Below are 13916 nucleotides of genomic sequence, written 5' to 3'. Positions count from 1 at the left end.
TAGACCATTTGTACTACACTCCGATCATGAATCTCTCAAGTACATCAATGGTTCTCATAAACTCAATGCAAGGCATGCCAAATGGGTTGAATTCCTACAATCATTCACTTTCTCTTCTAAGTACAAGGAAGGGAAGAGCAATGTTGTTGCCGATGCTCTTTCTAGGAGGCATTGTATGATCACTATTCTTGATGCGAAGTTTTTAGGGTTTGAGTTTCTTAAAGAGTTGTATCACAATGATGAGGATTTTGGTGGGTTGATGAAGAAGTGTGAGGAATGGGTCGATGGCTCTTTCATGGTGCAAGAGGGTTTCCTTTTCAAGGGAAACAAGCTTTGTGTTCCGAAATGCTCTCATCGACGGATGCTTGTTAAAGAAGCTCATCAAGGAGGGCTAGCCGGACACTTTGGGGTTGCGAAAACATATGACATTCTTCGAGAGCATTTTTATTGGCCCAAGATGTTTGGTGATGTGCAAGATGTGATAGCTCGTTGTGGGGCTTGTCACAAGGCTAAGAGTCAATTCCGTGAAGGACTCTACTCTCCTCTTCCGGTCCCTAGTCACCCTTGGGATGATCTTAGCATGGATTTTATGGTTGCTCTCCCTCGCACTCAAAGGCAAAATGATTCCGTGTTTGTTGTGGTTGATCGTTTTAGCAAGATGGCTCACTTCATTCCTTGCCATAAGACCGATGGCACTTCTCATGTGGCTACCTTGTTCTTTAGAGAAGTGGTGAAGCTTCATGGCATTCCAAAAAGTATTGTGTCGGACCGTGATCCTAAGTTCTTGAGCTACTTTTGGAAGACTTTGTGGAAGTTAGTGGGAACCAAGCTCTTGTTTAGTACCTCTAGTCACCCTCAAACCGATGGCCAAACCGAGGTGACTAATCGTACCATGTCCACCGTTCTCCGAGCTATCATTAGCAAACACATGAAAGATTGGGATCTTAAGCTACCTCAAGTTGAATTTGCTTACAACCGCTCTCATTGCATAGCTACCGGGAAAACACCATTTGAAGTAGTGTATGGTTTTAATCCCCGCCTACCACTTGACTTGTTGCCAAGTATCCCTCAAGAGGAATTGAGCTTTGAGGCAAAAGATAGAGTTGAAACGATGAAAAGGCTTCATGAAGATGTCAAGAAGAGAATTGAGAAGGCAAATGAGAGTTACAAGGCAAGGGAAAACAAATTCAAAAAGCCAAGGGAATTCAATGTAGGTGATCTTGTGTGGCTCCATCTTCGGAAGGAAAGATTCCCGGCTAAGAGAAAGAACAAGCTCATGCCAAGATCCGAAGGCCCCTTTGAAGTTGTGGAAAGAGTTGGACCTAATGCTTATAAGCTCAAACTACCGGGAGACTTTGGTGTTCATGCTACCTTTAATGTTGGTGATCTTGCTCCTTTTCTCTTTGAAGATGATATTGGTGATGATGATCCGGAATTGAGGGCAATTCCTTTTGAAGAGGAGGGGTTTGACGCGGGTGCATAGAACTTAGTGGAAGAAGTGGAAGACATGCCACGTGTCATGACACGAAGTAGGGCCAAGCTCCTTGGAGGTCACCTTTCGGGGCTAACCATCATCACACTTTAAGACAAGAAGCTTATCAATATATGATGCAACTACTTCATTCAGCCATATCTCCTTCGTTACAAGGAATTTTTAGGTGATTCAAGTTGGAGGTGAAAGTAGAGTTCAAGAGCTTTCCAACGACTGGTCACATGCCAAATTTGAGCGAGAAACGAAGAAGTTATGAACGTTTGAAGTTGAGCTGTCCAAGAGCAGGAGAAGTTCGGCCGAACCTACACTGTGGTTCGCCCGAACCTTCCAGGCAGTTTCAGAGCTGATTTTTGCATCTTTGCAGGAGTGGCCGAACTCCAAAAGTTCGACCGAACCTACCCACAAGTTCGACCGAACTTACCCAGAGTTCGGCCGAACCTTTTCCCGTTTTTCTGTCAGTCTGTGCGAACTATTTAAGTTGTTTTGAGACGTTTTTGCATATTAATTTTTGTTGAACTTTGTAATCAAGAGACTTTCTCTCTCAACCATAATCCTTGTGATTATCTTGCTTTCTTTGTGATTGCATCTCTTGTAATCTTTGTGGTTACACCTTAATCTTAGCTTTACTTGGTGTTGGCTTTGATTAAGACCCCTATTTCATCTATCTTTGTGAATTTGAGATAGGTTATCTTGGTTTGTTGGTTTGAACTTGTTGTTACTTGATTTCTCCTCCCTTTTACTTGTCTTTCCTTGGTTATTTCATATCACAAACTGATGGTGGAAGCACCTCTCACCAACCTCCATCAAAGCAGAGGAAAACAAGAAGCACTCAAGATGCTTAGTTCACATCTGCCATAATTTTTTGTCATTCCACCACTGCCATATTTTTCTGTAAAGAAATTGAAACTAAGTACCTATATTTGATGTCAGTAGGTGGTAGATTGTGGTTTTTTTTGGACAAAAACATAATCATATGTAATTAAAGCACTTTTTATTTTGAACATTACTGTAAACATTTTATTAAGTCACTTAAATGTTACAAATACAATGATTGCAAACATTACAAACCCTATTTTGATTGCTACATTAACTACTCTTTGCTGCTGCTGCATCTTTTTCTTGAGCACCTTCATCTCTTGCTTCAGTTTACATTTCCCTGCTGTTTCTTCTTTGCTTTGGCATTCATTAAAGGCAGGGTTGTCCTCTACAACACCTCTACACCATTTGAAGTTGTCACATGCATCGAACTTGAAGTATAACCTTTGGGGATTTTTTGTTGCTTCCGAACTTCTAATTGCATATTTCTTTCCACAAGAACATGTTTTATTAGGAACTCTAATATATGAAGATTCATAAGAGGAAGAAGAGGTTTGTGAAATCATGCTTGAATTGGATATGAAATATCAAGTATGAGAGGATTCAATATATAAGCCAAAGGAACTAGCCGTTTTTTTTTGTTTTACAGGCTAACGACTAGTTTTTTTTTTCAAAAATTTCCAGAAAAATTTTCGGGCTAAATGGTAAAAAAAGGTTATTTAAGTTTGTGTATATGGTGAAAAAATTTCTTTGAGTATGGTTACATGGTGAAATACAAAAAACTACTAACGGGAAGTTAACGTCAGTTAGGTAAAAGGGCATTTAATGCTAATGTACGACAACTGATGGGTATTTGGTGAATTTGAAAGTTTTGATGGGTATTTGGTGAATTAAAAAATTACTCAGGGGCATTTCATGAAATTTCCGCTGTTTTTTTTCAATAAAATTGTATTTTTAATCATTGAAATATTCCAATACTAGGTTATCCCCGTGCGATGCACGATTAAAATTAACCTTTCTTGTAATAAATATTCAGTTGCATTTCTGATTATTAGAATGATATAAGAATAATTTACATTTAAAAAAAGTAAAAAAAAAAAAAGTTGAATCCACGATCAACATCAAACAAATTAGGTATGTGAATCTATAATTTAGGAGAGAAACTTGGTTAGTTGAATTTTATATAGATACTTATGCATTGAAGTCAAATGTGTAGATTAAAAATAAAATTAAAAAATGAATAATAATTAATGACATCATACATAGAATTGGAGGGAAAAAATTTAATGTGTGAATGACACATAATATAGTTTTAGAGTTGATGATGTCAGCAATGTTTTGTTTTAGTATTAGTTAATAGATAGATAGATACCTTTAGTACCTTTTTTTTTTTTTTTTTTTTTATATATTTTTATGCCTTTTAAATTTTTTTGAGCGAACGTAGAGGAAAGAGATTACTGCGGAGTCAAACGCTATCTCTGTCCAGGTGCTCTACGCCTCCACCCTTTTCTCCCCTGCCCCCTTCTTGATTTTCTTTTCGAGGGTTCTTGTATTTTGTGAACTTGCATAAACCCTAGGCAACAATTTGAAAAATTCATTGCTGAATCAACAGTCTATACTATTACATCTTTTTTGAAACGAATTTCACACTACAATTTGCGATTATTGTTATCTGCTAATCAAGCAGCATTTTTTGAGGTAACCTTTTCATAATTCGTTGATCAAACTGTTATATTCACTAGTCTGTCCTGATTTCATCCCAATTTTTCGAGCTTTGAATTTTGATGTCTATATGCTTAATTTTTAACCTTAATTTCGTGCAACACTTTGGTATTAATTCTTGTGTGATATATATGCTTAATTTTTAACCTTAATTTGGTGCAACACTTGGTATTAATTCTTGAGTAATATGTATATATATTTGGAAAATAAAATTGTTTGAATGCTTAACAAAAGATGTTTGGTTTTAATTATGATTACTGTAATTTCAATGATTTGCCAAATTGAACTTAAAAGGCTGAATTTCAATGAATTGCCTAATATGTGGTAATGAACATGGGCGCAGGAATGGAATTTGCTACCTAATTAAATTAGTGTAAAACCGTATCATTCACAGTTACCCATCGTCCCATTTGTATGTTTCGGATTGCAGTTGTCTGGACAGTATTAATGGATGATTTGTAGCTTTACACAGATGATGTATTTATTTAGTAATTTTTATCTGGAAATGCTGCAGGCTAGATCAGTATTGCGTCCGTGCTTAATTAGAGAGGTGGGAGGTATCAAGAGAGGCAGTACTGAATTAAAGGTATCATCTTATTACATTGCAACCGTGTGTAGGCATTTGTTCACTACTTATTGGGGATAGTTAAATCTTAAAAGTTTAAACTTGGTTTTATATTCGGTGTTGTCAGCTATATTAGTAATTTCTGTCAATATTGGCTACTGAGGTGGTGGCACTGAAATTTGGTGAATTTTTGTGAATTAAGGGGAATTCGTTGATTTGATGATAGTAATTATATGGGTTCAGCAGTGCTAAATTATGTGCTAAATCTGTGGCCTTTTACGGGCCTCAGAGTTGATGACGTGACATTATCTGATCGTTTGGTGAAGAGACTTTCACTTCCTGAACACACCCAGCAATTTGTTTTTGCTATTAGTGAGCCAGAAAATGAGGCCATTGTATATATTCTTGCTGCACAAAATTTGTCTGAAAGATCATCTAGGGATGCTGAGCATTTAATAAGGGAAGTACGACCTGATGCAGTTGTTGCCTTAGTTGGTCATAATACATTGTCTGAAATTCATAATCATGAAATGGTTGAAGGTATGGATGATCTTGTTCCAACTTCAGCTTTTAGAGTTTTGATGAGGTGTTTTATGGACAAAACAAACAAAGACAATTATGAAAATCTTGCTGGAAACTTGGTTCTGAAAGAGATATTCGGTGTTGGCTTCTATGGGCACTTCTTTGTTGCAAAAAGGTTGGCAGAGGAAATTGGTTCTTCATTCTCGGTCATTGAATCTCCTTTGATAAAGACAGCTAGAGCTGACATTGATCCTTCTACTGAGACTAGTAAATCCAATAACATGCTTCAAACTTTGGCCTTGCAGCCAGTTAGCTTGGTTCCTCAAGATTGGGGTTCCTTAGTTGGTAATTCCCGAAGACTTATGCTTCACAGTGATGTCCAATCGCAGATGATCACATTGGTTTGTCCATTTTTATCCCAATCATTAACGAACTTGAGTGTTTCTGGCTCTCCTGAGGATGGAGAGTCATGTATAATGGAGTCCAGGTGCAATTATTGTCCCCCACCATTTGCCCAAGCGGTTTATCCCTTACTCATGGATCTTCATAACATTTTCGCTGACATTCCATCTATGGATCGTGCTCTGGCATATGCACAGAAAATGTTTCTTGATGTGGGTAAAGGAGAGGGCATTGATGCTGATCTATTGTCTGAAGTTTATACCTTCAGAATTGCAGTTGAGGGGCTGAGGATTGCTCTGAATAACGCTGGTAGACTCCCACTCCATAAATTAGGTAAATGTATGCCAAGCAAGATTGATTTTAACGAGTTATCAATTGAGGAAAAATCCCATTGTCTTCTTGCACAAACCCTACGCAGTCAGGCAAAGAAGTCTAAGACAGTAGTAGCAGTAGTAGATGCTAGTAGCTTAACTGGTCTTCGGAAATTTTGGAACACTCCAATCCCCGAAGAAGTTAAGGATATGGTTGAAGAACTTATTGTATGCCAAGACATTGATGCAGAAAGCATCAATGATAAAAGGAAGCGTCTGTTGTCTGGTAAGCCTGTAGTGGCAGTTGCTTCTGGTGCTACTGCAGTTCTGGGGGCATCTTCCCTTTCTAAAGTTGTCCCTGTGTCATCTATTGTAAAAGTTGTTATGGTTAATGTTCCAGCATCTTTAAAACTTTTCCTTGCACAAACACATAAAGCAACTTTATTTGCACTAACCAAGATTCTTGGTCAATCAAAAATTGTGGCTCCAGGCTTTGCAACTTCTGGGGCTAAAGCATCTACTGCACTTAAGGCAGCTGCTTCTGCGGAGAAAATTAGAGTCATTACTCATAGTGTTATAGCTTCTGCTGAAAAGACTAGCTTCTCAGCTATGAGAACTACGTTCTATGAGATAATGAGGAAACGACGGGTTCAACCGATTGGTAGCAGGCCATGGGGTACCTTTGGCTTTAGTGTGGTTAGCTGTGCAGGATTGCTTGTTTATGGTGATGGAATTGAATGTGCTGCTGAATCTTTCCCTGCAGCCCCTTCCATTGCCAGCTTGGGCCGTGGTATCCAAAATTTGCAGCAAGTGTCACAATCTATTGGAAACTCGTGTGGAAATAAGATTCAGAAAGCTATAGAGTCGCTGATGTACAGGTTTAAAAATGTGAAGATCCAGTAGAGTGAGAATCTATGACTTCCTTTTTATGTTATTCTAGCTGTTAGTGGTATTGAATACATTGATGATACGTCATCCTATTGTCTGGAGAATTAGGAGTACATACATAATCCAACGAAGGGTGGGGGTTTGTATTGATGACTGGTATTTTCCAGTTTCTTTCTGCCAAAATTTCTCAATAATTGATAACATGCTTCTTTTGTCTACTTATTTTTTGTTGAGTCTACAAATATAATGTTCGCTTTTTATAATATGCATATCTGGCTTGTCAAACTATTCTTATAAAGGCAAAGGCAAAACAATAGAAAAAAAGGCATAATTCCTCTGTCCAGAACTGGTATGTAGAAATAAGTTATTATCTGATAGTAGTGACTTGTGATAAAATTTCTCAATACCTCACGACTTTCATAGTTAAAAGTAGTGATACAAATAGGATAAAAATAGCCCAACTATCTAAGAATTATCTTTCATAAACCATGTCATTTTCTTCATTTTTGATGGGTAGGATAATTTGACAAGCAGTTTTCTGGAGTCAGGACCCAATCAAATGATTGTGCATTATTGCATTAGGCATAACATATTGTGGTTTATGGTAATAGGCTTATCACTTTTGTACTTGTATTTTCTTGAGTAAGTGGCCTTCCACTTCTACCTCTTATAAAGCTGAGGGCCCTCCCCTGTGTAGCTCTCTCTTCACTGTGATTTCTTGGGTTGTATATTTATTCATTTACTTCCTTTAATATATTCAATACCAATGATGATATGTTTCAATCCAAAATTGTGTAGCAAACTGATATTATCACCCTCTTTTGAACTTTTAAAAGCGGAATAATATATAGTGTCTGTTTTGTGCTCTAGACCACTTCTGAAATAAGATCATAAACGAATGTTTTGGTTTGCTTGATTTGCTCGACTAGTTTATGCCTTTATGGTGATGTAGCATTTGTACCTGGCAGGGCTGGCACTAATGATGTGAATGGCGGAACCCCAGAGCCACAGTTCTATGTTCCATCTGGTATCTCCCCCTATGTTCAGGCGAAAACTTGTGATGCTATGAATTGTCTTTCCTTTTTTTTTTTTTTATAAATAATTTGGGGAGATGTGCTTTATGTCATATGTGCACTCTAGCTGCAAATTGATTCTGATATATTCTATTATCACATGTCTTTGGACTGAATTTCTTGCTCAATTTACTTTTTAGATTGCTATCTCTTATTTATTGTTAACCCGCTAAATGCCTCCTTTGTTTCTTACAATCTTTTCACACTTCACTGACATAATTCATTTTTTAGAATACAATTAGTTTGTACACAGTAGCACAGTAGGAATCTTCGGAGATATTATTGGTATGTTACTTTGAGTTTTACATGTATGTATAGCGAATAAACTAGAAGCTTTCAATAGGGATGGAAGACATATATTGGCTAAATTGCAGCATCTTGTCTTTAGTAAGTAGGCATTAATCTACTCTTTTATTTGACGATCCCTCCCTCTTTGCTGCCCCCCTCTTAGGTTGGGAGGGGTTGTGGTGTCGCCAAGATGTTAATGGCCATCCTTCCATGCTCTCTCCTTGTGTATAAAAGGTGTGCTACGGCTTCAATAGGGTCAAGCGCCTTTGGCTGAGGCAGCACAATTTCAAAGTGGCTTACTAAAGTGCATTAATGTGAAGAACTGTTTATTCAAAAAATTTAATTTTAAGTTGTGCATCCCACTTCAATGAGGCATAACTAAGGCGTGTAAGGATCCCTATCACCTCAGTGCGCCATAATTTTTTTGCGCTCTCAAAATTAGTTTTGGCTGATGTTTATTTGTATTTTTTCTCAACTCCTATACAATTCTTTATTCAAATTGATTAATTTTATTTTTTTTATACTATCAGATTGTTGTTTAGGAATCGCGGCAAGGCAACAGACCTTGTTGTTTGTGCTGCTTTATTTTTACCCTGTAAGGTGAAGTGTGTTATGGTGATTCAATCGTCTCCTCCTCGTACAATGAGTACATGGGCTTCAACTCCCAATTCCCCAGTTCAAACTACTTTCATTATCTAAGAATTGCTTCTGCTTCCTCTTCTGGATCTTGAGCTGTAAACCAGGAAAAAGGGTTTCTATGTTCAATAAAACAGTACAATAAGGCAAATATCTACTTGCTGTAAACTGAACAATCTTTCTGCAAGTGCCTTATAGACAAAAAAACAGTACTTTGCCATGCTCTTGTTCTTAAAGATGATTGTGACAAGTATCTTCTGTGTTCTATTGCTCATCATATATTGTCTGGGCTTGTTTGGGGATGATCAGTCAATTTGTATTTCATTTAATATTGACCATGATTGTGGAAATGACAGCTTTCTTTTCCAAATTATCTTGACTCGTAATTTTTTTTTTTTTTTAATTTTTTTTTTTTTTTTTTTCTAATTTTTTTTTTTTTTTTTTTTGAGGGGTTTCATTATGCTTCTTCCATATTTCAAGCTCTTACTATGTTGTAAATAATATGATATTTTCAGTCAGACAAATTAAACAACTAAGTTGGAAGAACACTTGAAGTGATGGTGTGATCCTCTTGAACAATGCATTAAAGAATTTTGTTCAGCTGTTTGACGCAGTTGAGAAACCCCTTCTAATTTTATTTTCAACATCAAGTCATTATAAGCTTTCCATTGTAGTATTTTAACAATATTTGTCTATCGTGCGGATAAATCGTCATTTAATCGTGAAGTTGCAATGGATATTTGGAGTTTGGATGATAAACCTTGATTCTAGTGTTATGAAGCTGATGAGTTTGATGATTTCATTGTGAGTGGAATGGCAAGTTTTATGTGTCTTTGAATTCTGAAATGAATTTTTGCAGTTTTGGTGTTTTTCCCCCCTAAATTTGTTTTGTTTACAATGCTCTTAGTAATTCTAGAATATGGGCCAAAGCTTCTAGAAATTGTAAATTTTCTTTTATTTCTCCATGCCTTCTACTAACGCCTTCCATAGTTAACGACTGCTACATAATGTTTATTAACGCTCTGGCTTGTAGGGCTGGAGTAAAAGGGCGGAGCCTGCGGTAATGGAGTAGGGACAGAAAAAGCAAGGTCTCAAGAAATCCTATGAGAAGAGGAAAATTAAAGAATAGGACATCAATCTGCTATACAGGAAACTGTACAACCAAAATATCTGCCTTATTACTACTGCTTTAGAGATGAATTAGTTGAGCTTTGCAGCAGTTTTGTTTTGGGTTCTTTTGTATTTTTCCTTTGGCTGAAATGTTGATGCTTAATGTCTTTTGCCCCAGATTGAAAGGTTTTTTTTGGGTTCTTTTGTATTTTTCCTTTGGCTGAAATGTTGATGCTTAATGTCTTTTGCCCCAGATTGAAAGGTTTTTTTTTGGGTTCTTTTGTATTTTTCCTTTGGCTGAAATGTTGATGCATTATGTCTTTTGCTGGGTGATTGAAAGGTATTCTTTGTCATTTGATGTTTTTTTTTGAGGTTGTAACCGATAACTATGCATGTCTCTTCTATTTTCGGCTCCATTAAATTGAGCAATTCTGATTTATTACTTTGTTATGATTAAAGGATCCTCTATTCTGTCTCATTTATTGGTGCTTTACTATTTGACTTTCATGACAGGTTGGATTACTATCAATTAAAAGGCCATTTACCTGAACCCAGAAGGACTACAAGGTCTATGCATTTTCCCCATGGCAACTACTGACTTTAAATGACAAACTAAGGTAATTTATTTGTGCTTTTTGCCACTAGGATACTTTGTTAAGGTTTAATCTTGTGCATTTTCTGCAGTAATTTTCTCATTGACATGTCTATATGCTAACTTGGCTGTGTGGCTAGATTATGATATTTTTATTAAATTTAAATTGATATTTTCTTCCATAGCTCATTTCAAATGCACCTAGACTACATGGATTATAGTCTATCACTTGTGCTTTTATTCACTTGCCATTCAAACGGTTTTAATTTCAAGCATTGTTCTTACTGGTTTGTTAGAGATGTTTGATGCATGCAGCTATGGCTTACTGGGAGAAGAGAGAGGGGGGGGGGGGGCCTTTAAAAAAAGATGTAGTTTGCTTTTTAGAATGTCATGTGATTCTCAAAGTCTAAAATCATCCAAGCTTAATTCAGTTGTTGCTGGCTGCCTGCTCATTTCCATTTCTGTTACCATTTCATTCATAATGCTATTTCTCTGTTAGAAATAGATGGAATTTATGTTAGATCCTAAATTCTTAATCTAAAACCCTTAAAAAAATGGGAAGTGCTTCTGTAGTACAGTATTATCCCAAGAATGACCTTTGCTTGAGATTCTTTTTACTGCCCTTGCCCCAAATAAATCCCCTTTTCCCCCTTTTCCTCTCTTCCACTCACTCGACTCCTAACTAATCATACTAATCAACTCATGCAACATCCTAACATAATTGATTTCCATGGATATCCTATAGATGAATTAAAAACAATCATTACAAATTAACAGGATTAAAATTAATTAAAAGTTTAAAACATTAACACTCATTAGTATGACATGAAAGTAAGTTAAATCAATTAGAAATCAACAACAAAGAGAATAGAGTACAGAATAAGATTTCTAAAAATTCCACTTCAAATTGTTTAACTTTAATGTTTCCAATCCAAGATTACATGAACTAAGGAAGAAAAAGAGGCTAAAGCGGCTAGACCTAGAAATATGTGCTAATAACGTAAACATTGCTCCTTATTGGCGATCTCGCTGCTATATATACTGACCTAGAATTAATTACTATATAAAGATAGAAAACAAAGGTGTGAAACTACAACAAAGGCCACGCGCGAATGTGTTGGAAAGATTTCAAAGATAGAATTTGTAGATAGAGAACATTGTAAAACACAACTAAAACTTCGTTAATTAATTTCCATGCTTTACAAGTACAACAAAGAGGCTATATATAAGCTTAACATTAGCAAACTAAATCTAAAAATTAGGACTCTCTAACTAACCCACTAATTGATCCACCACTAGACTACTCCACCAAGTAAAACAGTTCACTCCTATTATTAAGCCATGCACACCACCACTAACCACTCAATTGCTATCACACATTCCTAAACTACAGGAACTTAATTTTGGCTTAAGATCGGAACCTAGATTAGCTCGGATACCATCACTAGCGAGACTATTGTTAAGAAGCCTTCACAAAATGAAGGACTATAAGCATATTGTTACCGCAATTTTGGAGTCTAAGGACCTATCAACTTATAAATTTGATGAGTTCTTTGATGGCTCATGAGGAAAGAATGGATAAGTCTACGAATGAAAACGTTGAGGAGAAAGCCTTTCAAGTTAAGGGATGTCGGATGATTGGCATTATGATAATGGTCGTGGTTGTGGTCGCGGTATGGGTAGTCGTGGTTGTGATCGTGATGGAGATGGTCGTGGTTGATTCGAAGGACAACGTCAAGCCATGAGTAGCATTCAATGCTACTATTGCAAAAGGTATGGTCACAAAGAAGATAGGTGTTGGGATAAGCAGCGTGACAAGAAGAGAAAAAGCAAAGCAGTTTTGCTTAAAGTGTTGAAGGAGAGGAAAGCAAGCTCTTTTAATCGTTTGTTCTTGTTTGTCAAGAGTTTGTGGTGAAGTGTGCGTGTCGAATGTTTTTAGTAGTGTCCAAGTCAATTGAAGGTTTATTTAATTAAATGCAAGTCCATGGCAAGATGGAAGTCCAATGTCAAAAAATAAAGTGTCGTGCATCTACGACAATTTGGATGGCATGTTTGATGTTTATGATGAAGTACAATAGTTGAGTGTGTGATAAGGGGGAGGGTTAAGTGACTTATTCAAAATTAAGTCCTATCATTTAGGAACGTGTGATAGCTATGGAGTGGTTAGTGGAGGTGTGCTTGGCTTAATAAAAGAAGTTGACTGTTTTACTTAGTGAAGTAGTCTAGTGGTGGGTTAGTGGGTAGTGGGTTTATTAGAGGGTCCTACTTTCGAGATTTAGTTTGTCAATATTAAGCTTATATATAGTCTCTATGATGTACTCGTAAAGCATGGAAATTAATTAATAAAGTTTTTACATTGTTCTCTATCTACAAATTCAAAATTTGAAATCTATCCAACAAAATCTGCAAAGTTGGAAATGCCCTTACTCTGTTTTAGAGTGGATGCGTTACTTCATGTGTGACCGCATAAAGCTGTCCTCCGATAGCCCTAGATTAAGTTTTTAATTATACAACCCTATCGGATTACTAACTACCCCTAATACAATGGCTAGTATGGTCATGTCTCCAAATGGAAGCAAGCATAATGCATAGTCAATTCGAATTATAAAGAGTCAAGGAACGTATTAAGACTTGTTAAGAATACTAATCAAACAAACATAAAACATATATGAGATAACTAATTAGAACGAGAATAATTATCAAGTGGTAAAAACACTAAGGGAGGGGGAATTTGGGAAATAGTAGTAAACTCAAATAATTAATCTCGCATAAATGATCATGGACTCCGTGCAAAACAAACATTAAAATACAACCAATTAGACTAATTTACTCTCGTACAATCAACCTGGTCTAAACATGGATGAATTACTATTGTCAATCAAATCACTTCGTGTAATTAATCAAAGTCCTTATTGTATTAAAGGATCAGTTAGCTAGAAAGACCTTAAGCAACTATGGCCCTCACCCACATTCACAAAATCACAAATTTGCTACAATCAATCAAACAAGTTCATCACCATTGCCTTCATGTCCTTACCCTAGCTAAAAAGACTAGAATAGGAAGAGAAGGCATGTGGAACATGGAGAAATTAATCACAATCTCAACAAGGCTAATCATGATTACCAAAAATGATTAAGATTTACAAGCGAACAAAACTAAAGTTACTAAACACAAATATTAAAATTAGAGAAGAAGAAATTACCAAACAAATGAAGAACTTGGATTGAAATGCTTAAGATTTTGAAGGTTCAACAATGGAAATTTGCTCTCTATCTACTTTCTCTCTCTAATAATTAAGCTAATTTTAGTCTAAAATTTGATAAAAAGCCGTAATTACATGATATATAGCTATATACTCCCCGTAATCCCCCAAAATCAGCTCAAAAGAGCTTAAGATCAATTGATTAATACCCATAGGTGCGATCGCTTCAAATAGTAGAACGATCGCTCCTTAGAATGTTGCTCATGCTGATCCAAAATACATCACTAGAGTGGCGC

General features: G+C 36.3%; 1 protein-coding gene across 4 annotated transcripts; it reads left to right on the top strand.

Moving 5' to 3' along the window:
* Positions 1–3760: 3760 nt before the first annotated feature.
* LOC145615514 (uncharacterized) lies at positions 3761–10726 on the top strand. Of its 4 annotated transcripts, none has more exons than XM_081670589.1 (3): positions 3761–4006; positions 4545–6734; positions 9749–10726. In XM_081670589.1, the coding sequence occupies exon 2, from the start codon at positions 4829–4831 to the stop codon at positions 6731–6733; it is 1905 nt and encodes a 634-aa protein (XP_081526715.1). In that variant the 5' UTR covers positions 3761–4006; positions 4545–4828; the 3' UTR covers position 6734; positions 9749–10726. The 4 variants fall into 4 exon arrangements, with proteins under 4 accessions (XP_081526715.1, XP_081526716.1, XP_081526714.1 ...); XM_081670590.1 differs by lacking the exon at positions 9749–10726 and adding an exon at positions 7687–8068; XM_081670588.1 differs by lacking the exon at positions 9749–10726 and having other exon boundaries at positions 4545–6934.
* Positions 10727–13916: the final 3190 nt, after the last annotated feature.

The sequence above is a fragment of the Chenopodium album genome, chromosome 25 (assembly GCF_948465745.1).
Source record: "Chenopodium album chromosome 25, dcCheAlbu1.1, whole genome shotgun sequence".
NCBI lineage: Eukaryota > Viridiplantae > Streptophyta > Magnoliopsida > Caryophyllales > Amaranthaceae > Chenopodium > Chenopodium album.
This window is presented reverse-complemented; position numbering and strand designations above follow the sequence as displayed.